This window comes from Raphanus sativus, chromosome 5, assembly GCF_000801105.2.
Source record: "Raphanus sativus cultivar WK10039 chromosome 5, ASM80110v3, whole genome shotgun sequence".
Taxonomy (NCBI): domain Eukaryota; kingdom Viridiplantae; phylum Streptophyta; class Magnoliopsida; order Brassicales; family Brassicaceae; genus Raphanus; species Raphanus sativus.
In genome coordinates this window covers 8418473-8441831 of record NC_079515.1, presented here as the reverse complement: position 1 = coordinate 8441831, position 23359 = coordinate 8418473, and the positions used below count along the sequence as shown (strand labels likewise).

Sequence of the window (23359 nt, the reverse complement as noted above, 5' to 3'; positions counted from 1 at the left end):
TCCAGACGACTTATTTGTAAGTCGTCTGGAAGGTTCTAACTTGTATTATTTTATATGCAGCATATAGATGCTTGGATGAATGTGCTGAGGCAGAGGTATAAGGAGAACCCACAATGTTTCCGGAGCGAGCGAATGTGCTTCCTGGATCACAACTTTACCCAGTCTTGGAGAGAACAGTATCTGGTCTTCAAAACATCGTCGTCTGATCACAATGGTTTAGGAAAAATGCTACCTAGTGGGGCGGCGAGTTTGTATGACGGATCAATGCCTTCATTTTGCCAATCAAACAAGAAGTGGGGGGAGGACATTGATGATATCTATGCGCCACTGAACTTGGACAACAAACATTGGGTGGCTATTTGGATATCGATCCTAAGAGGCACATAGTCGTCTGGGACAGCATACCTTCAACTACCATACCAGAAAGATGGGATGAGATAATGGAGCCTTTTCTCGAGATGGTCCCTTATCTGATTGTGGAGTGCGGAGACCAGATGCATGGGTTGGAGCGATACACTTATGAGAGACTCCTCAAAGATGTACCCACGGCCAACAATGGTGATTGTGGCGTGTACGCTGCAAAGTACATTGAATGTCATGCTCTTGGGGTCCCCTTTAGCCCTAAAGACTTTGCTAGGTCCAATGCGAAGACTATGAGGGATACTATGGCTTTGGCTATATGGACGGAGCTTGTTGATCAGCATCTGAAAGATAATGAGGATGGTGGTATGTTTGTAGGCATGTATGATTAGATACACAAATCAATTTGTATAGATTTTTTAACTTGTATAGATTTTTTAACTTGTATAGATTTTTTAACTTGTATAGATACACAAATCAATTTGTATACACAAATCTATTTGTATATTTGAACTATTTGTATACACAAATCTATTTGTATATTTGAACTATTTGTTTACACAAATCTATTTGTATGTTTGTGGGCATGTATGATTTATTTGATTTTCTAACTTGTATAGATTTTCTAACTTACAAATAAGTCGTCTGGAAGGTTTTCCAGCTGGACGACTTACAAATAAGTCGTCTGGAAGGTTTTCCAGCTGGACGACTTACAAATAAGTCGTCTGGAAGGTTTTCCAGCTGGACGACTTACAAATAAGGTAGTCTAAAAATAAAATACACTGGACGACTTCGTAAAAGGTCGTCTAAAAAAAAATACACTTGAAGGGATAGTAGAAGGTAGTCTAAACACTGGACGACTTAAATACACTGGACGACTTAAATACACTGGACGACTTCGTAAAAGGTCGTCTAAAAAAATACACTTGAAGGGATAGTAGAAGGTAGTCTAATACACTGGACGACTTCGTAGAAGGTAGACGAAACACTGGACGACTTAGAAATTAGTCGTCTGGACGGGTAATCAAGACTGGACGACTTATATTTAGGTCGTCTGGACAACTAGTCAACTGGTTTGTGTACATTGTGGTTTCGTATGGCCAGTTTCCTTGCAGTTTGAGCATCTCCGTGCCCTGTGTTTCTTCCTGGGTTTGTGTCCCCTCATCCTAGATAGCTCCAACCAAGATTGCCATCTTGATTTCTTCTGTCTCCCCGGACCACGCTTTACGTTTGGAGGAAAGCATTCTCGTTCCTCAATATGTTGTGACACGATAGGATATATATTCTCTGAGTATCCTGCATACAGATGATTCTTTGAGTAAAGTGGACATACAAGTGTGTCGATATGCACACCAGCATGTGTTCCAGCTGCTATAGCATGAGAGCAAGGTATTTTCTCCACTCCATAGACACCACACACACTTTACATGTTCCAAATCAACCGCACAGTCCATTTTGCCACCTTTGACAAAGAAACGCCATCCATCAATTGGTTCGACCGTCATCGTATCCGCTATCTCTGATCGAACAGCAAGCAAGTATTCAACACCCCGGCTATGTACAGTTGGGAGACTCAAAGCATCTTGTCTCCTTTTCCAATACCATTTTCCTAACTTCTGCCTTATGAACTCCAGCAGGAACGGAATCGGAAATCCTCTTGCTCGCTTCAGTGCGGAATTAATAGATTCAGCGATGTTGCTTGTTTTTATGTTGAACCTGTTCCCCTTACAATAAACCCTTGACCATAGCTTGGCGTCGGCCTTCTCCAAATACGTTGCAAGTTCCGGGTTTGCACTCCGTATCTCAGCCATGTACCGGTTAAAATCGTGAACCGTGTGCGCATAAGCAGCCCCTTTCACCAAGTACATGAGATGTTTCCCTTTAAACTTTTTGACAATGTTATCTTGAAGGTGATAATAACATATTCCTCGGGTTGCCCAAGGAAACACCTTCTCACACGCACTTTTAATGGCCGCGTGCCGGTCAGAGACTATCACCAGAGGCTTGTCATGAGATATACAACTAGCCAATTTTGTGAAAAACCATTCCCAAGAAGGTTCATCTTCAGCATCCACGATCCCAAAAGCCAATGGGAATATCTGAAAATTGCCATCTTGTGCGGCTGCAACTAACATAACACCTCCATACTTTCCACTTAGGTGAGTTCCATCCACCACAATGACCCTTCTCTGATACTTAAAACCTTTGATAGAAGCTCCAAAAGAGAGAAATAGATACTTAAATCTTTTCTCAGAATCAAGTTCTATAGCCGTGATAGAATCAGGATTTGCAATGGAGATTTGCTCGAGATATGAAGGCAGACGCGAATACCCTTCTTCTGCTGATCCTCTCACCAATTTCTGTGCATATAACAGTGCTCTGTATGAAGTGGTGTAATCAAGCGTCATGCCAAACATGTTCTTCATTGCATCAGTGATATGCTGTGGAGTTATCCCATCAATGATCCCAACACGATCAATGAAAAGACTACCAACATACTTTGGAGTACAGTGTCTCCGCTGAGCGATTCGGTCTCCAATTGAGCATAAATGTTTTTCCACATACTTTGTTACCCAAAACGTGTTTGCCCATGTTTCACACTCGCTCTGATCTTCCATCCACAACCGCTAACCCGACATATTGCCACAAGGAGAGTTTTTGTTGATTTGTATATTCTGAAAGAAAACCTACCCCTCACTGCTGTCAACCGCAGCTCTGAAAGCAGTGCATCCTTGCTAACAAAACTCTGGTTGACATAGATGCTGGTACAATCCGATTTTCCTCCTTCAATAGCATTTGTCTTAGCATATGTCTTTTCAATTTCTTCAAAACAAATATTATCATCATCTTCCTCGTCCTCATCTAGAACCTTTCCATAAAGACTGTAATCCCCACCATTCTGATCCGTTTCACCAACAATAGTGTTATCAGCATCCTCCTCCCCATTTTCCTCCTCCCCATTTTCCTCCTCCCCATCTTGATTTTCATCTTCAACAGACTCATTATCACCAACATCTTCAAAACATTCATCAGCCTCATCATTATCACCAACATCTTCTTCCCATTCACCAGCTTCATCATTATCACCAACATCTTCTTCCCATTCACCAGCTTCTTCTCTTTTCTCTGAAACCGTTTCCACCTTGCTGCGGCTTGATACACAAAGACATACTCTATGCGTTTTGAGTATCTCGAGCAAGTTTCGAACTTGTCTATCACTTGTAACATGAATGGGAGGACTGCCTGGAGTCATCATCATTTCTGCTGGTAATGAGTAGCTAATCTCCACAGTCACTGATCTCATGTCCAGGTTATAATCTTCTTGAGCCATTGCAACAAGTTCAGCATGTGTTGAATCTTCATTCAATAAAAACAATCTTGCTCCTTTGAGATCATCAACCACAAAATCCCAACGGAAATCTCTCAACAACCATTCTCCATACACTGCATGTAACTTAAAAATCATCTGCAAATATTCAAAATAAAACATTAGTAAACATAGAGAAAATGAAGAAGTTCAACAAACATTATCGCAGACGACTTAGATTTAAGTCGTCCAGAAGACTTAAAGGTAAGTCGTCTAAAGAGGTCACTTTTGCAATTGAAAATTAAAAGGGACGACTTAATTCTAAGTCGTCCGGCTTTGTTTGTTAAAAAAAAAATTTCAGACGACTTATATATAAGTCGTCTACGAAAAACGGGCTAGTTTTGCATTTGACCGAATCGTGTCAGATCTTTGACTATTTCTGGACGACTTATAAATCAGTCGTCTCTGGAAAGTAAAAATTTCAATATTTTATTCAAACTAGACGACTTACACGTAAGTCGTCCCAGGTTAGTTTTGTAATTGAAAAATAAAACTTGAAATTTAACTTTCTCCAGACGACTTAACTAAAAGTCGTCCAGCTAGACGACTTAATTTAAGGTCGTCCGGGATAAGCAAGGTTTGGACGACTTAATTGGGAAAAATTCTGGACGACTTTGCTTTCCCCGGACGACTTTAAATTAAGTCTTCTGACGGGACGACTTTATATTATGTCGTCTGGTAAAAATTAAATTATGAAGTTTTATTTTTCAACTACAAAACTAACCTAAGACGACTTACACGTAAGTCGTCTAGTTTAATAAAATATTGAAATTTTAACTTTCCGAGAGACGACTGAATTATAAGTCGTCCAGAAATAGTCAAAGATCTGACACGATTCGGTCAAATGCAAAACTAGCCTGTTTCTCGTAGACGACTTATATATAAGTCGTCTGGACTGTTTTTTTTCACCAAACAAAGCTGGACGACTTAGTTTAAGTCGTCCGTTTGACCAGAAGACTCATCAGTAAGTCTTCTACATACAGATGACTTACTTGTAAGTCTTCTACGCGAACAGATTTTGAAAAAAATTCAAATTCGTACCTTAAACTAGGTGAGATGACTTTGTTTGCACACAGGGTCTTCTCCAACCACCCAGAACCTCAAACGAAAGCAACCGTAAGTCAAAACGAAAGAAATATGGCTCCAAACAATTTTGAATCAAAAGCTTCAGTTTTTTGGATGAATATGGAGAGAAAGTGAAAGAAATGTTGTTTTTAGTTCATAACAATTGAAACAGAGAGAGTGTAAAGAGATTTACGTGCATTAAAGGGCATTAAAAGCTCCAAACAGTTCGTACAAGGTTGTTCCCACTATTCATGGCAGTGGCAATATTGTAAATACTTGAAGAAAATGAGGTTGAGACAGTAAAGAAGCCATTTTCGAAAAAAAAAAAAAAGGGTTAATGGCATTTTCGTAGATAAAATGCAGATGTGGGGTTAAAAACTCAAAAAAAAAATGAGTCAAAAGAAAATGTTAGTTTTCTGTTTGAATTCAAGTTTTGAGTCACTTTTGCAATAAGCCCTTGAATTAATTCGTTTGATTATAGGAGTTTGCCTGTAGCTAGAATATATATAAAAAAAATTTACATTCCCAGTATGGATGTTTCTGAGGAGGAGGAGGATCAAGCCAAGGAGAAAACGTTTTGGATATTATGTTGTCTGAAGATTATTGAGAAGATGAGTTGGATAATGTCATTGCAGCATGCATCTCTTCAAGTAGCGCATTTCAAACCCCCACTAAGCAAATTTTAGAGCAGATTTTCAGTCAGCAATCAGATCCCATGACTAGTGTGTTTCACACAATGAGGATTTCTCTGGTGTGAGGATGTGGTCTCCTTTATACATTGCATAGATGGCTCATATTTAAGATGATATAAGTCACCTTGAGGCCTTCTTAGCGTTTCCTGATCCAAAGGATAAGGTTTGTTACTTGGAGTAGACTGGGAAGAAGATAGATGAATGATCTTGTTACATACTTTTGTATGATCTTACCTACTGATTTACTATATTCTTTATGTAAGGAAGGTATACAAATTAACTCAAATGAAAAAAAAGTCAATATATAAAAGTAGCAAAACGTACTTTCATGTTTTATAAAATATATCATATGAGGATTTGGATAGATAATGCATAACCAAACCTAGCGTGACAATAGCAAGCCATGTGATTGGTGCTTTCCTTGCACCTACCCCAACGAACCTTGTTGGATTTGAATGAGAGACCATATTTGGAGCATGGTTGAGGAGAAGTGATGAGCATCTAGATCCTGCTTCGTGATGGTCAACCTTTACGTGTTTATCCTCTCCCACTATGTGTAAGAGCCTGTCAGATAACATAAATTTACCGGGGCACACTATAACATCTGCCAAGAAATTCATCCCAGTTATAAATATCAGATTTGGAAAGGTTTCGTTCAGAGGAGGTTTGGAAAGGTTTAACCCAGAAACTGCTGGCTTCGTGCTACACAAACCAGTGGGATCAGATTATACAGCTGTTAGCTCGCTCAAAACAGAGACAAAACAGAGCTTTACATAGTGAGATATGTGTTCCAAGCAACTTTGTATGCTGTATGGAGGGAACGTAACCAACGCAAGCATGGAGAAAGTCCACTGTCGCCGAGTCAGCTGATCCAGATGGTGGAAAAGAACGTTCGTAATAGGCTGTATTCTATTCGCGCCCACGCGCACATGGGAGGTTTAACTCAATGGTTTGCAACGAGATAGTCTCTTGAAGCTTTACTCTGTTTTTTTTTAAAATTCTATTCCAATGTAACACAAAGTGTAAAACAGCTTTTTTGTTTGAATTAATTTAATATTTTTTCAAAAAAAAAGAAGAGATGCTATACTCAAATGAAAAATTCAACATATAATAAAAGCAGCAAAACCTACATTTATTTTTATAAAAATATCTGAACCCGAGACCAGAGTTGGAGCATAGTTGAGGAGAAGTGAGCATCTAGATCCTGCATCATGATGGTCCACATATATGAATTTATCCTCTCCCACAATGTGTAAGATGAGTCCAAAGATTTACCGGGACACACTATTACTTTATTCTCCTCGTCGACCAAGAAATTCATCCCAGTTAAGAACATCCATCGGTTGTTATAGACTCGTTTCACTGTTAAGAACTTGCTCCATGACATGGCTCCAGTACTATATATCATCAATCTCGGTTGCCATCCATACATCTACATCGTCGGCAACACAAGCTAACATACAAAGCTTTTGCTCTTCTCTCGTCACAGACAAAGCAAAAGTTCCGCCGGAAGAAGGAATACACATACTTGTGAATCTCTCTGTTGAAAAATCAAATCTCAGTAAAATATCCATCCACCGGTAATGACTTGAGCTAAAAGCAAGCCAGTAAGTATTTCCATCCACACACGCGTCGCGACGCCCTAACCCTAGAATGGACCAGTCTTTATTCTGGTCAACAACCCTCCACGAGTTAGAGGTAAAGTCATAGATTTCATATAGGCGCGGCTTCATAAATTTAAAAACAGGTCGAGGTCCATGTAGAGCAATCCTCAAGATTTTGTACTTGTTGTTGCATGAGGATTTACCGAGAGCAAAGATGTCAGATTTGTCGTAGTAACTTCTTGGTTTGATCCAAGTGGTTTCATCTAAGCATGGATTCCAAACCGCTAGTATATTGTCCTCGGTGGTGCATAACAACAAGCCTTCGCAGTGAAAAACCTCACGAATATTGACTTCTTTTGAAAGAGGATATTTGAGACTAAACTGACTTGTTACCTTTGTATTAATGTTTTCTTGAGCCCCAAGGAAGTTAATGTTCACTACATAAACCCTAGAATCAATCAACATGATTTGAGAAGACTTGTCAATTTTGAAGTCTTTGATCAGAGCTTTCCATCTCTTGGATACCGATCGAAATCTTGCAAGTGATGCCAATGGAACTCTAGAAAGTATGTCAACTAGCAAATCATCCGGAAGATACTCTCCTTCTTCCGTTCGAAGCGCGTTTAGCTCCGTAGCTTCTTCATCGTCGGATCCATCAACAAGATAAGGAACTCCATGCAACGACACAGCAGACATTTGATTATCGGATGTAATCAAGCAAAACCCCTCAAAAGTCTCTTCTCAGTTTCAATGATATCGGTGATATCGATAATAGGGTTCGTTCTTTAGTTTTTTTTTTTTGGGAGATGAAGAAACCGAAGATTCAGGCATGTAAAGTAGGGTACTCAAGTTGTTTAGTGAGTTAATTGATGGTTTAATCGTGTGTGTGATTGGTTTAGGATGATTAGTTTCGGTTTAATCGTGTGTTTGGTTATAGGATGATTAGTTTCGGTTTAATCGTATGTGTGATTTGTTATAGGATGATTAGTTTCGGTTTAATCGTGTGTGGGTTATAGGATGATTAGTTTAAAAAAAAAAGATATCAGTAAATCAAGAGTTGGCCCGAATCCGTACTTTAAGTGACTATCAGGCCTGTAAATTTTTTATCTATATGCTTTGGGTTGGAATTTGAGTTGATAGGCCCATTTAGTTTGGGTAAAGAGATTATAATTTAAACTAGAGATATGGCGGGATGAGCCGGGCCCGTGCAATAGTGCAACGCATGGGCGACTCATTGAGACCCAGATAGCAAGCTACCTTGATGGGCCTCATCCCTCAAAAGATAGAGTTAATATCGTGTGACCCGATGGGCCACATATCAGATATTAAACTGATAAGAACAGATACTACACTTGATCTTAGCCAAAAGGCCGAGAAAGGTATGATTTGTTTGGGTGCATAGCGTCTTTCTTTATACTACTCCTCATGCCTTCCACTCTTGTATTGTTAGCGATGTGGGAGTCTAAAAAGAGTAATACAAGACAAATGAAACACTCTCTGCGGTTCAGCGGGTCTGAATAAAGCTTAACCGACAATTGTCCTAAACCGGGAAGCTAAACAAGTCTTTGGTTCCTGCCTTGTTCAGCGGAGTCTGAGAGGAGAAGAAGAAGCCAAGTTTTTCAGATTTTCCATTCTCGTGGTCAGTATCCTTAACCTCATTCGATTTCATCGTTTTCTTATACGAAATTCTGGAACTGATTTGATTTGTATCGAGGCTGTCTACAACCTATTGTGGGCGTGATGTAGCTGAATGTGATTCTTTACGTTAATTACACACAACTGTTAAAGTATCGCATTTTCAAACCCGCACTAAGCAGATTTTAGAGCAGATTTTCAGTTAGCAATCAGAGCCTCAATAATCTCTCTGATATGAGGATGTGGTCTCCTTTATACATTGCATCGATGGCTCATATTCAAAGATGATGCAAGTCACCGAGAGGCCTATTTAGCATTTCCTGATCCTGAGGACAAGGTTTGTTACTTGGAGTACAAGACTGGAAGGAAGAAGAGAGATGAATTATCTTGTTATTTGCTTTTGTATGAATTTACTTACTTTAATTATCATGTCTTGACTGTGTTCTTTATGTAAGGAAGAGATACTAATTAGACTCAAATGAAAATTCAACATATAATATAAAGTAGCAAAGCGAGCATTTATTTTTATAAAATAACATATGCGGATTTGGATAGATAATGCATTACCAGACCTAGTGTGACAATCACAAGCCATGTTATTGGTGCTAACATACAAAGTTTTTTCTCTCCTTTAGTCGCAGACAAAACAATTTTTATGCTAGAAGAAGGAATATACATACTTCTCAATCTCTCCGTTGAAAAACCGAATCTAAGATACCCATCGCAGTTCACTAGTATAACCAAAAGCAAGCCAGAAAATATTTCCATCCACACACGTGCCTCGACGCCATAACTGTGGAATGAACCAGTCACTAGTCTGGTCAACAACCCTCCATGAGTTAGAAGTAAAGTCATAGATTTCGTATAGGCGTGGCATCATATGTACATCTCCAAGTGCATATAGAGCAATCCTCAAGATTTTGTACTTGCTGCATGAAGATTTACCTAGAGCAAAGATGTCATGTCTCCCGTAGTAACTTCTTGGTTTGATCCAAGTGATTTCATCTAAGCATGGATTCCAAACCACTAGTTCTTCAGTGGTGCATAACAACAAGCCTTGGCAGTGAAAAACCTCAAGGATATTGACTTATTTGGAAGAGTTAGAAAGAATATCTTTGAGGCTTAAATGACTTTTTATGTTTACAATGTTGCCGTGAGCTCCAAGGAAATCAATTCAATGCTCCCTAAATAAACCCTAGCTCATTGTTAAAACTCAATTGTTCAAAAATATGAATACGCATTATTGCAGTATGTTATAAGCTCCAAGGAAAGTGCTTTGGTTATCTTAGATAAGCAATGGTTAACTCTTGTTACAGTCGGAAACTCAATTGTTCAAAAGTAAGTGGTAAATATTTGTACGAAGAGCTTATTATAACATACTGCAATAATGCGCGTCTTTGACTCAACAATATACTAATCTTGGTATCAACTAAAAGCTAGAGATGAACCTTGGGCTGTTTTCAAACCTGAATGAAAGGTAAAGCATGTTATGTTAAAACTTAATTCAATAACAAACGCAAGAGGAAGAAGCTATGTAAAAATCTTATCTGTAGTAAAGAAAACATTTTAAAGTGTTACAGTGAACCAACATATCTTTCTACCCACAAAATGGGTTCTTTACCATCTATGCTTTTTAAGACTTCCTTCTAAAAGAAAAAACGTTACCTATATCGCGTGACCATGAGATTACAAAGAAACATAGATGCTAACAGCTTGCTTCAAGGCCAAGCGAAGTCAAGCTGATTGTTATCAACATCCCATACTCCAAGACCGATCTCATCAAACAACTGTTCATAGCTCCAGCTTGAGTACCCCACGAAAAACCAATAATCACTTGGATTCACATCTCTAGACTTTAACTCTTGGATTCTAAGGGCCACCGACTCATGATCAAGGAAATATACTCCTGGTGAGAGTTCAAGATCCGTGGAGGGGTCTCCCTCTCGGCTCAGAGCCAAAAGCGGTTTTTCTGGATCCATGACTGGACCTCCGAGCGACAGAATCGTGTCTTTCAAGAGCTCAGCTGTTTCGCCACCGTCCAGGTCTGGGAACGATGTCCAGCGTAACCGTTTGTTGAAGATGACACCCATGAAACCGGATTCACGGCCTGCTTTTAGGATCAGGATCTTTGATTTCGCAAAGGGCGGACTGTCACCTAGCCTTTCTGTAGCAACCAGGATTGTGCCAACTTTCACTTTGGGATCAGCGGGTTTGTTGACCGAGTGCGTTGGAGGCGATTGGGATTTGACAGCCTGGTCCTGAGTTACCTCTCTTTCAGAGGGATCTCTGTTACTTACAACGACCTCAACAAGTTTATCCACGTCTTTCACTTCATTGTTTACAGCTGATTGAGATTCATCGAGCTTGTATGAGTTTCTTCTTCCTTTTCCAGACAGAGTAGGAACGATTCCTGCCAAAAATAGATTCATAAGTTGCTTTGTTTAGGCTCCAGATTAAAACAAAAGTATAAAAATTGCTGTTTCACAACTAGCTAAGCCTGAAAGAAACAGGGTCACTAGTTGCAAAGCATATTAAGATCTTGCATAACTATGTTCCTTTTATATTATTTTTTCTCTGGAAATTCAGTGAGTGACGTCATGGTGTGCATTGAGATATAATAATATTTTGGCATATATGTGTAAAACAAGTGAATAAACAAGGATACAGGTGTTGACTTACTGAAAAACTCACGAGAGTTATTTGCATGTCGAGCTAGAAACTCTGTTATGTCAGTTACAGACGTCTCCCCTTCATATAAAATAACTTTGTTTCTCTCAGCTGGAAAGAACACCACGGAGGGATACACTTCTCTCTGCAATGTTACATATTCATATAGCGAATGAATTCTGGATTCGGAAAAGAGACTGGTGCATACATAACTCTCAATATATAAAGGTGTTTCGAGAGGAAGAAACTTTTGCATTGCGATAAATGAAACGGCATTAATGTGAAATGCAGATACTTGCATTAATAAAATAAACCCGACTGGAATCGGACAAGATATCATGAAAAGTACCTGTTTTATTGAGTTTAGGATCAAGCTACAATCATTCAAAGTGCAGTCCATTAAGTAGATCAATGGAGACTTAAGATTCTCGCCACTAGTTGGTGTCTCTGCTTCAGAACAGAAAAAAACAGCAGAAGAAGACCATGAAGAAAATCTGAATACATGTCCATTTCACTTTCAGGATAGGACAAGATACTAGTCATTCTAAGTCGCATAATAATAAAGATTCGATTACCTGATTTATGATTGCTCTTGGATTCTCCTTGTATAATCGCTTTATAATCCTTTAGTGATCGGTATACTTCACGCACAGCTAGCTCCATCCTCTGACAAAACCCACACCAGCTATTGCTAAAAAGGACCAAAACGTCCTGGCACAAAGAGCAGGGAGCCTGCTCTCCACTGGATTGATTCCATGCCTGAACCATATTGGAGAACGTGTTGACTGTGATACGCGGAATAGAATCCGCCTCGTGAAAATCTAGATTAACAAAAGGTGGAACTGTAGCTTCTTTAGGCTTTTGAATAGTAGATTCCGATCGTGTATAAGGTGATAGACTTCCATTGAGATATCCATGAAGAAATTCGACCAGTGACGAATAGCTGAATGCTAACTCATCTTGAAGGACGTAGTGCTGTTGTAAAGCAGGATCGATTATTACTGCTGATGGAATCTTTACATCACCAGTCAGACCCCTAAGCAACGCAAAGTTTGCGTCAGAGAAGAAAAATGAACCCGTGAAACTATGCACCAGATCCTCTTTCGATTCCGAGTTCAACAATACCTTGATCTCTTCTTCAACATTTTTTGTTTTATAAACCCCAGCCTTATCGGTCTCCGCCATTACTAATTGTTCGCTTCTGTTTGTAGAAACCTGCTCTTTATCATCTTGGGAGGATGATTCACTTTCTTCATGTTTCATTTCGTTCTTTTCTTCAGAACTCAAACCGACCCTCTTCTGCACATCTCCTTCTTTAGGGTCAAGAGAACTTTCACTGGAACCTTCTGCAGAAGATGTGTCTTGACCAGGTATAACTTCTGCTTGTGATGGTAATGCATCCAGTACTTTTATGTGCACATCATCGGATAGTAGACGGAAACCAACATCCTTAGCAATCGAGCTTAATTTACTTTCTTTTCTTCTGTGAACAAGGTTTGTCAGTATCTCCTGCAGGGAACTGCCTTCAAGTCCTGAAGCTATAGTATCTAGGGCTACATTTTTATCCCCATCCATAATCACAAAAGAGACCTTATTCTCTAGCTTAATCGTCTTAAATTTTTGAGCAGTTTTCTGAAGTGATGCGGAGCCCGATTCTTCATCAGCCTGGCTAACGGAGTTCTCAGACTTAATATCATTCCCCCAGTTTATTATGTCAGACACTTTATGCTGTGCAGCTACCTCTCTGAAAGTACAAAGTGCTTTCATACTCTTCCTTCTATCTTCCAAGGAGCCACCTGATCTATCCACAAAAAGAATAACCGAAGGTTTATTTGCAGGCAAAGATGACTCGTGGGCCTGCCGGTTATCCTCCAGCTACATGAGAAAAACAAAGAGGATTGATGTTTTTGAAAGGTACAATGGACAGTTTTAAATAGTCAGAATGATATAAGCTTAATAATATATGGGGGACTGGAAATACAGTAATTGATAAATTAATAAAACGAACAGAAATGCAACTACAATTTCAAGTTGTATAGAGATCTTGCTTTGATGAAAAGTGTTCGTATTCTGTTACAGATATACTATCACTAGAGTCAGGAGTGCTACAAAATAAGTTTAACAAATAAGGTCACTACAAGAAAACCATATAAAAACCCAGTTCTAATCACACAACACCCTGACATATTAAAGAACAAAAGAAGCTTTATACAAAGTAAAACCCAAAACCAGATTAAGCTTTTCATAAGTGGAAGCAAAATCTTGAATTATATATGTCACTTCATGATTTTCTACTTTTCTTCTAACATCTCTTCTGAAATTAAAAACTCCACTGTGTCCTTCATATTGTCAGATTTCAAGTAGTTTAAGTTACAGAGAGTGGTTTCTATCAACAAATACAGCAAGCAAGTACACGATCACACTTAGCAAGTTACACATTCATTTAGCTACAAGTGATTCTCCCCAACAAGAATAAAGATACCTGAAAATAAGCAAAATTAACTAAAACACATGGACATTAAAAGAATCATACCTCCGAGACTATGGGATTTTCCATCTTTAAGAACCTCTGAATGTCATCCCCGGCCTTGAGAATCTTTGAACAATGTGGACATCCTGCCAGTTGAAGGACCGCTGCCCACGAATCAGATTCTCTAACAGTGAATGGTGAAGCCAGTGATTTTTCTGTGATCAGACCAAATTTTTGCCTCTCAGGAGGCAGAGAAAACTCTTTTGCGGCGGCAATCAATTTCGAGAGGAATGAACTGAATTGCTTGTACTGTTCATGGTTACATGTCTGTCCAGAACCGCCGTTCGCTCTATCATTCTCCTGCAAAGCAGCAGTATCATTGACATAGCTAAAATCCTCAAGCCAAGGAACTCTACCAAATCCGCTTTGAAGTCTACACATCGGTTCCCATTTTGCATGGTCCGTAACTAGGTTCACGAAGAAAATGGCAAATTATGGAGGCAATAGACAAACAGTAAACGTATCAACAAGGTCTAGACATAAAAGTGAGAATCTACCAGCCACCTTCAGGTTATTTTTTCCTTTTAGCTTCAGCACTCGGTCGGTTTCAACTTTTTTGGAGAAGTTACCTGCAAAGTTGGATTCAGAATGTCTTAGGAATCAGCCAAACACTCCAACTTTTGATAAACAGTAACAAAGATCCTATGCCACTATGGCCATCACACACTATATTGATGATTGAAGAAGGTAACCAAATGCATTACTGGTAGGAGGTAAACTAGTGACAAAAAAAAAAAAACTTCATAGATTCTTAGGCTTATACCAGAAGAGACTAATCTCAAGGCTTGATTATTAGACTAAAAAAGAAAAGGCATATTTGCTTAAGATAAGAGATCTTAAATGAAAAATTTCTACTCTAACCTCTAAAGAAATATCACTCGACAGAGTTCACTCACCTTAACAAAGTACTAACCTAATGTATCAGGAATTCAAGAAAAACTCTTTCGAAATAAAATCATACAACAAACATAAAAGATCCATAGTCAACTCACCATGCCAAAGGTTATCTTCGGTAACATTCCTCTTCAACTCAGACAGAAGTGTACTTGTCCATCCGCAAAACTCAAACAGAATCAAGGCCTTGTCAGATGATTCAAGAAAATCCTTCAAACTCTCTTGAGACTTCAAATGTTTGAGAGGCAGTTCCTCAGGAGGAGATGTCAGATAAGGACGAACAGACGACAGTATATTAGAGGCTCTGAGTTTCCCACGATAGTTGTAAGGCACAGCATGGTGATAGTACAAGATCGTGATCTCGTTGGCAGCACCAATGGCTTGTGCTAGCGCCTTCTCTGAGTTTCTGTACACAACCATCAACTTCAACGAGCCATATTCGTCACTACTCTGAACCAGCTGAGTTATTTCATTTTTAAGGGATCTGGACTCGCCACACCCTACAAGATGAGCAATGGAAACCAAATCAGAAAATCCACATGAAGCTTAATGATCAATACACATATATTTTTAATCAATTAAGAGCCAAATGATATATCTCGCTATGATCAGGCCTCAGCGTTTCGAATCAGTGGGAATGAATGATAGCTTCGACTCATCTGAAGTACATTTATACGGAAACTATGCAAAGGTACGCAAGAAACAGAGAGGGAGGTATGTACATGGAGCGGTGACGAAGAGGAGGATGTGAGGGTGGAGACGGATCTGAGAAGAGAAGTTTTGCTCAGTGAGGATACCCCATTCGCCATGGCCGCTTGATGGAGAAAGGATGGATACGAAGGCTAGGAGAAGGAGGAGGAGGAGCGCCGGAGTTCTCATCGGGACGCCGCTCACTCTCACTCAGTCGTCGCGTCCTTTTTTCGTTTTTCTCGTCGTCGGTGATTCGATTTTATTGTTTGGTTCGGTTTAGTAGATCAAATTATCTAATCGCATTTCACCGGTTCGATGGAGGAGATGTGTGCTGCCACGTGTATAGTTTGAAGGATATTTTGTTTTGTTTTTAGTCAACTCAGCTCCAACTGAGAGTTTAGCTGGGGCCTGAGTGGCAAGATGTTAGAGCAGCTTTATCGCCATATCTTATGGCATTTCTTAGGTAATTATTGTCGAAATTTAAATCATAAATGCTTAAAAACGGAACAAACGTATGTTAAATAAGAAGTGTTTTATAGCGTCCCTTAAGAGCACGTGTCGCTATATGAAAAATCAAAACTTTTTTATTTTTTTCTCCTTCTCTCCTTCTCTTCGTCTCCCTTCTTCCATTGCCAATCCTTCATCATCTTTTCTTTCTCTTCTTCGCCTGAGTTCACTCCTTACAGACGGAATCGCACAGAGCTCGGATGATAACACGGAGTCGTACGGCTCGGAATTGCTTCGTCGGCCGCATCTTCACCCTCTCTGCTCGTTCTCTGTCACCATCCTCAATCTCAGGTTCGTTCTCTTTCATCTACTCCATCTTTGATGGCTTACCTCGGTAAACATCTTGATCATAGGACCCATAACCAAGTTCGCAAACAACATTCTTCCGTTGATCTAACTTCAATTCCCAAATTTCAATCCCACCCATACACTTTGCTTCTTCATGTCTCCGGTTCTTGTGACTTTGTAAGATTCCCGTGTGTTCATTGTTGAGTTTTGTGTGATCTGTCTCTCTTTGTTCCTTAATTATGTATAAAGTGAGGATCTTTGGTGTTTTTGTTTGGTGATTTGTTCTTGTGACAACAATCTTCATCGTTCATGTTGTAGAAGCTGTTAAGGGTCGGGACATGGCGGCTTATGTCTCTGTCGAAAACATTCATGATCTCTATCTTTCCGGACAGGGTTACAAGGGGTAAGATTCTGGTTTTACTTTCATGGCAAATTCATTTAAAGACCTCTCTTGGTATCCACTAAAACTTCAAATCTATGTGCTCATGAATGAAAGATCCCTTATAACTTTGAACTTATCTAAATCTTTTGGTGTGCATAGATCGAGTGGGGTAACTAAAGCTCTAAAGGCTGAGAGATGTGGTTGTCATCACTCTCGTAGTGTTTCTTCCTTTAACAAGAGCTTAAAGCTTAGAAAGAAACCAAGCAAACAAAAGGTTGCTAAGGAACAGAGTTTCAGCACAGCAAGCAAGAGAGAGGAAGAAAGCTTACTTGGGTGAGTTGGAAAACAGAGTGAAAGACTTGGAGAACAGAAACTCTGAACTTGAAGATAGACTCTCTACTTTGCAGAACGAGAACCAGATGCTTAGACAGGTATACGTTTTTATCTATCCTCGCATCTTCAGTATCAACGACTGAACATATTTGTTTTAAGAACCATCAATTTGCAAGCCTTAGGAACCACTCATCAAATAGAAGATAAGCTCGAGATTAGTTCACAAATATATGTTTAGATTTTTCAATGGTTCTTGGAATAGCTCATTCAACAGCTTGTCTCTTGTTATGTCTGTGGTTTTGCTGTTCACGTAGTGGAGAAGATGAGAATGCAAAGTTAGATTCTTTTGTATTAGTTTTCTAGTTTGTAAATTTTTTTCGAGTTTGTAATTTTTTTCCCAACTTTGTAATATTATTTTCCTAAGACCACATTTTGATTAGTTTTCTATTTTAATGTTATATGTTTTATTTTAAACACAATTAATTAACTCAAAAAAAATTAATATTTAACTAAGAACCTAGAAACGTATCTACCAATAATGTACCGTTTTAATCATGTATCTTAACTATGTCTCTTAACCTAAACATATTAATAAACTATTCTAAGAACCTAAAATTTTGTTTTAGCAATAAGGATGCTCTTACATTTTACAAAAAAGCAAACACATTGGTGATCGACAAAATAGACCAGAAAAGCCCATTATGAAGTAAGAAAACGAAGAGGAGAGGCCCAGGATGAGAGGGCTGGAGACCCATTAAGGTGAAACACGAAGGCCCAATATATGAGGCCCATGTAATGATAGTAACTCAGAAGACGGATGGGATCGGTGCGGTGCATTTCTTTCTCGTTAGATAGAAGCAGAAGAGAGAAGATGAAGCAATCGAGAAACTCCGGCGAATAGGACAGAGAGATAGAGAGAGGAGATAATCGTGAGCTTTAAAGGAACCGTGATGAAGACGGTGATTCGGTTCCCGCAACGTTTCATAGAGATAACCAGCTGCCAAGCAAGCCGAATTCAAGAACATGTAGATGGATCGTATGAAGGAAGTTGATGAGTGTGCGGGTGGTGTCATCCCAACAGAGGCGGCCCTTGGTAGAAGCGAATGAAGCAACGGCTTGCGGCCACCAAGTTATTAACAAAAAACCAGCCACATTATTTCAAAATCTTTTGATGGTCCAGTGGTTAATTTTGTGATGTAACTGTGAATTATTGTTGGGTTCAAAATGGCTGGGTTCAAGTGCCATTCTGTGCATTATTGTTTTTAGAAAAAAAAATTTCAGCCATTTTTTTGTTTTGGGCTTTGGCCTTGAAAAATTTAGGACGGGCTCTGCATCCCAAACCAAGCTTTGTGCCTCTAGATGCTTCTGGTGAAAGCTACAGCCAAAGTAGATGTGATTGCGTGGTGGTTGCACAATAGGCAAGAAGGATCTGTTTGCGTGATTCAGGGGTAGTTGTTGAACAAGAGACATACATGAAAATTTTAATGGTTAATAATGGTTGGGAACATATGCTCAAAGCTGGTTGAGTAGCCTATCTGAAAAATGCAGCGAGTGTGACAAGGACCAAAGACGATTTGTTTTTTTTTTTTTGTAAAAGAAGGACCAAAGACAATTAGGTGGAGATTGTTTGTTCACGAGGTGAGTACACTCTCTGGTTTGTCCCCTTACACATTTGTGTAAGATCAGCAGCGATGAAGTTTTTGTTGCTCGTATTTAATGAGTTTATTTTGTTGATGGAGCTTGAACATGTGCTCAAAGCTTTTCCATAACCAGACTATATATTAATCATGTTTTTTCGCAGGATTTGAAATTGGAGCTTGTGCCGCAATCATAAAGAACGGGTTCCAACTCGCTCGGTTAAAAAAAATCATAATATAATTTAATAAAACTGAAAATAAACTATATAAAATTAAACTATTAATATTGATATATATTTGTAAAGCGGGCAAAAAGTCAGTATAACATAAAAAAAGGTAAAACCCTAGGTTTGGAGTCTTTGCGTAAGATGGAGCCACAATCGACGACATCAGGTTCTTCTTTACCCAGCGATCTAACCTGGGAGATTCTCTGTCGGTTGCCTGCCAAATCCGTTGGGAGGTTTCGTTGCGTATCGAGGCTTTGGTTATCAATCACCACCGATCCACGTTTTATCAAGTCGTTTGGAACTACACGGCAGCCAAGTGTTCTACTCTGTTCAATAATAGGTCACGATATGTTTGTTAGTTCGATCAGGTATTACTCTCCTTCTCAGCCTATCCATCTTTATCTAATAAAAGTTCCAGGGAAACATTGTTACTTCTCTCATATGGATTCTGTCCAGGGCTTGATCTGCATTGATGATCTGAACTCAAAGGTGCCCCTAGTTTGGAACCCTACCACGGGACAGTTATTAGTTTTACCCAAACCCAAAATAAGCTCCAGATATACGAATGTGTTTTTAGGATACGATCCGGTAGAAGGTAAACATAAAGTACTGGGCCTTCCCCATAGAAAAACTTGCTACGTCTGTCGAGTTTTTACTTTGGGAACAGGGCAAGAATCATGGAGGACCGTCAGAACTAACTTTAAGCATAGGGTTGGAGCCTTTGCTATTGGTCGATGCATCAAGGGGGTGATATATTATCTAGCACGTAATCGTCAAGGGTATGATACGGTTGTTATGAGCTTTGATGTGAGATCTGAAATATTCCATATGATAGAAGTACCCTCAAGTATTCGTCGGGATGAGCTGATAACTTACAAGGGAAGATTAGCTTGTATTGATGCAAATAATGATAAAAGATTATGGAGTTTGGAAGATGAAGATAAACAACACAAGTGGTCTTTTCAAGATTTTCTCTCACCTTTTTATAAGATGTTTGAATTAGAAGGTTCCACCCATGCTGGTGAGTTTATTTATGTACCTTTCAACAGATTGTCTTATATTGAATTCTACGATCCGGTGAGAAACAGTTTTAGAAAACTCAAACTTGAAGGAATCGAAGACGAAAAAATTGGGCACGCTGTGATGGCTTTCCCGAATCACATTGAAAGTCTTATGTCTTTGTAACCTTTAAAATAGTCTATGTCTTTGAAACAGTTTGTTGTTCGCTCTCTTTTTTCTTGGTTTTCATCGTAATTTTTTTTACAAAACTTGAATTGCTCAAGCTAGGAACGTTACAAACTATGTCTCAGATAAAATAGCATCAGATTATATCGTAATTTATTTATTTTTACTTTCAAATGGTCTGTAGATCACATGATTCTCATGGATAGATGATATTGTTTGCATATAGAAACAAAGCTGAACTGAGTTCCTCCGACTGAGTTCCAGAGATCGCACTCTTTTGATGAATTTGAAGCAAAGACGAGAGGAGAGGCAATCGTTATGTTAACTCCCACACACACACGCACCCAAAAGTCCACTTATTAGTCGTCTATGTTGTCCTTGATTCCATGTTGTAGCCATAAACGATTATGCATCTATACACATGCATGGAGCCTGAAGAGTGAGTACTGTTTCAGAACGAAATCAAGCTTTGCACGTCTGCTGACAAACTTGCATCCAAATGTGTGATCTGTAGAGAGGCCCACTGGTCAGTGGTCAACGTGTACTTATGGGAGGCTGCAGCGTTCAGGAAAAAACAAAAATGAAATCACTCCTAGCTGCCCCTACCGTGCTCTTACTCCCAAAATAATTGGAGGTGAACAGACTTTCTTACACTCGCCCAATTTCCCCCAAACACTTCGGCAACTAGCACATGCATGTTAATATGGAAAGACGTCCACACGTTGGCTTGGTTTAGTTAAAGTATGTTTTGTTAGACCATCTCCAACCATAGATATGGTGTTAAAGTTCTAAATCAATTTTTTAAATTTTTAGTTGAAAATAATCAAATTAAAAATTTTAGATACTTGTTTAGTTTTAGCCCCTCCAATGGTAGAACCAACTAAAGGTTCTAAGTTTCATAAATTTGTAAACTTGTAATAATTCAGAGTTCATGTCTTAAAAGTAAGAGAACTCAACCTAGTGGCAAACAAGTATTTGATAACCGGCGTTGGATTCTAGGCTCAACCGGCGGCAGATTCGATATACATGATCAAGCGATGATGATTCGATTTCTCCGTCGAAGCCAAGAGAGAGAGAACCAAAAAACAATGTTCTGCGAAAGAGAGAGAAGTCGACCAAAATTATTTTTTCCCTTTTCTTTATACACTCACCCAGTGAATGACACATTTCTTTTGGATATAGTTCCAAAAACATCTAAAATTAGAGACACTTCTAAGTATTTTTCATGTTTTTGATTTTATTAAAACCCAATAATTAGATGGATACTTAGTTAGAAGTTGGTTGGATACCTCTTTGGAGTTGTTTTAAGAGCATCCCCATTGAAAGTTCTTTCAATGGGTTCACACGCATACCGAGAAAAAAAATTATTATAATATCTATAACCTATGAACTCAGTCCCGTGCAGCTCCTTTGGTATGAACCCCTCTCTCCTAAAACTCTTCACTGTAGCGCGGGCTCCACGTGTCGTGATGGCCTGCGATTGGTCTATTTTTTTTTTCTTTTTTTTAAGAAAATCAAAAAGAAAAAGAAAAAATTTAATAATAAAAAATCAAAAAGATGAACCCCAAGAGGGGTTCATTGATAGAGATGTTCTAATGCATTGTGTGTTTTAGATCTTAGATACCCGAACCCGACTTGGACTCGATATGAATCCAAAAAATTACGAGCATTTTACAAGTATTTTAATTATAGATCTGAACCGAAGACAATTATATGGAGATTGTTTGTTCATGAGGTGAGTACACACTCTTTCGTTTGTCCCCTTAACATTCGTGTAGGATCAGCAGCAATGAAGTTTTTGTTGCTCGTATTTAATGAGTTTATTTTGTTGCTGGAGCTTGAACATGTGCTCAAAGCTTTTTTTTTTCTTTTAAAGCTTTTCCATAACCAGACTATATTAATCATGTTTTTCGCAGGATTTGTAATTGGAGCTTGTGCCATCATAAAGAACGGTTCCAACTCGCTCGGTTAAAAAAATCATAATATAATTTAATAAAACTGAAAATAAACTATATAAAATTAAACTATTAATATTGATATATATATTTGTAAAGCGGGCAAAAAGTCAGTATAACATAAAAAAAGGTAAAACCCTAGGTTTGGAGTCTTTGCGTAAGATGGAGCCACAATCGACGACATCAGGTTCTTCTTTACCCAGCGATCTAACCTGGGAGATTCTCTGTCGGTTGCCTGCCAAATCCGTTGGGAGGTTTCGTTGCGTATCGAAGCTTTGGTTATCAATCACCACCGATCCAGGTTTTATCAAGTCGTTTGGAACTACAAAGCTCCCAAGTGTTCTACTCTGTTCAATAAAAGGTTACGATATGTTTGTTACTTCGATCAGGTCTTACTCTCCTTCTCAGCCTATTCATCTTTATCCAATGAAAGTTCCAGGGAAATACTGTTACCTCTCACATATGGATTCTGTGCACGGCTTGATCTGCATTGATGATCTGAACTCCAAGATGCCCCTAGTTTGGAACCCTACCACGGGACAGTTATTAGTTTTACCCAAACCCAAAATGAGCTCCAGACAAAAGCATGTGTTTTTAGGATACGATCCAGTAGAAGGTAAACATAAAGTATTGGGCCTTCCCCATAAAAAAACTTGCTACGTCTGTCGAGTTTTTACTTTGGGAACAGGGCAAGAATCATGGAGGACCGTCAGAACTAACTTTAAGAATAGTGTTGGAGCCTTTGCTTTTGGTCGATGTATCAAGGGGATGATATATTATCTAGCAGGTAATCGTCAAGGTTATGATATGGTTGTAATGAATTTTGATGTGAGATCCGAAATATTCCACATGATAGAACTACCCTCAAGTATTCATCGGGATATGCTGATAACTTACAAGGGAAGATTAGCTTGTATTGATGCAAATAATGATAAAAGATTATGGAGTTTGGAGGATGAAGATAAACAACACAAGTGGTCGTTTCAAGATTTTCTCTCACCTTTTTATAAGTCTCTCGAACTACAAGGTTCCACTCATGCTGGTGAGTTTATTTATGTACCTTACCACAAATCGCCTTCTATTGAATTCTACGATCCGGTGAGAAACAGTTTTAGAAGACTCAAACTTGAAGGAATCGAAGATGAAAAAATTGGGCACTCTGTGATGGCTTTCCCGAATCACATTGAAAGTCTTTTGCCTTTGTAACCTTTAAAATAGTCTTATGTCTTTGAAACAGTTTGTTGTTCGCTCTCTTTTTTCTTGGTTTTCATCGTAATTTTTTTTAGCAAAACACGAATTGCTCAAGCTAGGAACGTTACAAACTATGTCTCAGATGAAATA

The 23359-nt window shown here is 38.8% G+C and overlaps 5 protein-coding genes, 1 non-coding gene and 1 pseudogene across 12 annotated transcripts; 3 read left to right on the top strand and 4 right to left on the bottom strand.

The window, feature by feature from the left end:
- Positions 1–1808: 1808 nt before the first annotated feature.
- On the bottom strand, positions 1809–4983 carry LOC130512454 (uncharacterized). Its single transcript, XM_057010468.1, has 2 exons — positions 4769–4983; positions 1809–3826 (listed from the first exon to the last, which is right to left on the bottom strand). Exon 2 carries the CDS (start codon positions 3824–3826, stop codon positions 2930–2932), a length of 897 nt encoding a protein of 298 aa, XP_056866448.1. The 5' UTR covers positions 4769–4983; the 3' UTR covers positions 1809–2929.
- A 1601-nt stretch (positions 4984–6584) lies between these two features.
- Positions 6585–8455, bottom strand: LOC108858111 (putative F-box protein At4g10190; annotated as a pseudogene).
- Positions 8276–8471, bottom strand: LOC130495351 (U2 spliceosomal RNA). Its single transcript, XR_008934622.1, has one exon. It is a non-coding gene; the product is annotated as a U2 spliceosomal RNA (small nuclear RNA).
- Positions 8472–10250: 1779 nt separating this feature from the next.
- Positions 10251–15774, bottom strand: LOC108862844 (uncharacterized). Of its 5 annotated transcripts, none has more exons than XM_018637098.2 (8): positions 15537–15774; positions 14913–15314; positions 14418–14489; positions 13924–14327; positions 11966–13265; positions 11740–11840; positions 11403–11535; positions 10251–11133 (listed from the first exon to the last, which is right to left on the bottom strand). In XM_018637098.2, exons 1-8 carry the CDS (start codon positions 15691–15693, stop codon positions 10442–10444), a joined length of 3261 nt encoding a protein of 1086 aa, XP_018492600.1. In that variant the 5' UTR covers positions 15694–15774; the 3' UTR covers positions 10251–10441. The 5 variants fall into 5 exon arrangements, with proteins under 5 accessions (XP_018492600.1, XP_018492603.1, XP_018492601.1 ...); XM_018637101.2 differs by having other exon boundaries at positions 11415–11535; XM_018637099.2 differs by having other exon boundaries at positions 11740–11837.
- A 208-nt stretch (positions 15775–15982) lies between these two features.
- Positions 15983–18291, top strand: LOC130512413 (L-aspartate oxidase, chloroplastic-like). 2 transcript variants are annotated; one of them, XM_057010379.1, is made up of 3 exons: positions 15983–16302; positions 16618–16702; positions 16841–18291. In XM_057010379.1, exons 1-3 carry the CDS (start codon positions 16212–16214, stop codon positions 17016–17018), a joined length of 354 nt encoding a protein of 117 aa, XP_056866359.1. In that variant the 5' UTR covers positions 15983–16211; the 3' UTR covers positions 17019–18291. The 2 variants fall into 2 exon arrangements, 1 of the variants encoding a protein (XP_056866359.1); XR_008945938.1 differs by having other exon boundaries at positions 15988–16302; positions 16618–16753; positions 16841–17108.
- A 243-nt stretch (positions 18292–18534) lies between these two features.
- On the top strand, positions 18535–20215 carry LOC130512475 (putative F-box protein At3g10240). Of its 2 annotated transcripts, XR_008946015.1 has the most exons (3): positions 18535–18652; positions 18816–19246; positions 19335–19760. XR_008946015.1 is itself a non-coding variant. In XM_057010522.1 (2 exons), exon 2 carries the CDS (start codon positions 19020–19022, stop codon positions 20061–20063), a length of 1044 nt encoding a protein of 347 aa, XP_056866502.1. In that variant the 5' UTR covers positions 18535–18652; positions 18816–19019; the 3' UTR covers positions 20064–20215. The 2 variants fall into 2 exon arrangements, 1 of the variants encoding a protein (XP_056866502.1); XM_057010522.1 differs by having other exon boundaries at positions 18816–20215.
- A 1823-nt stretch (positions 20216–22038) lies between these two features.
- On the top strand, positions 22039–23359 carry LOC108861003 (putative F-box protein At3g10240). Its single transcript, XM_018634835.2, has one exon. It carries the CDS (start codon positions 22181–22183, stop codon positions 23222–23224), a length of 1044 nt encoding a protein of 347 aa, XP_018490337.1. The 5' UTR covers positions 22039–22180; the 3' UTR covers positions 23225–23359.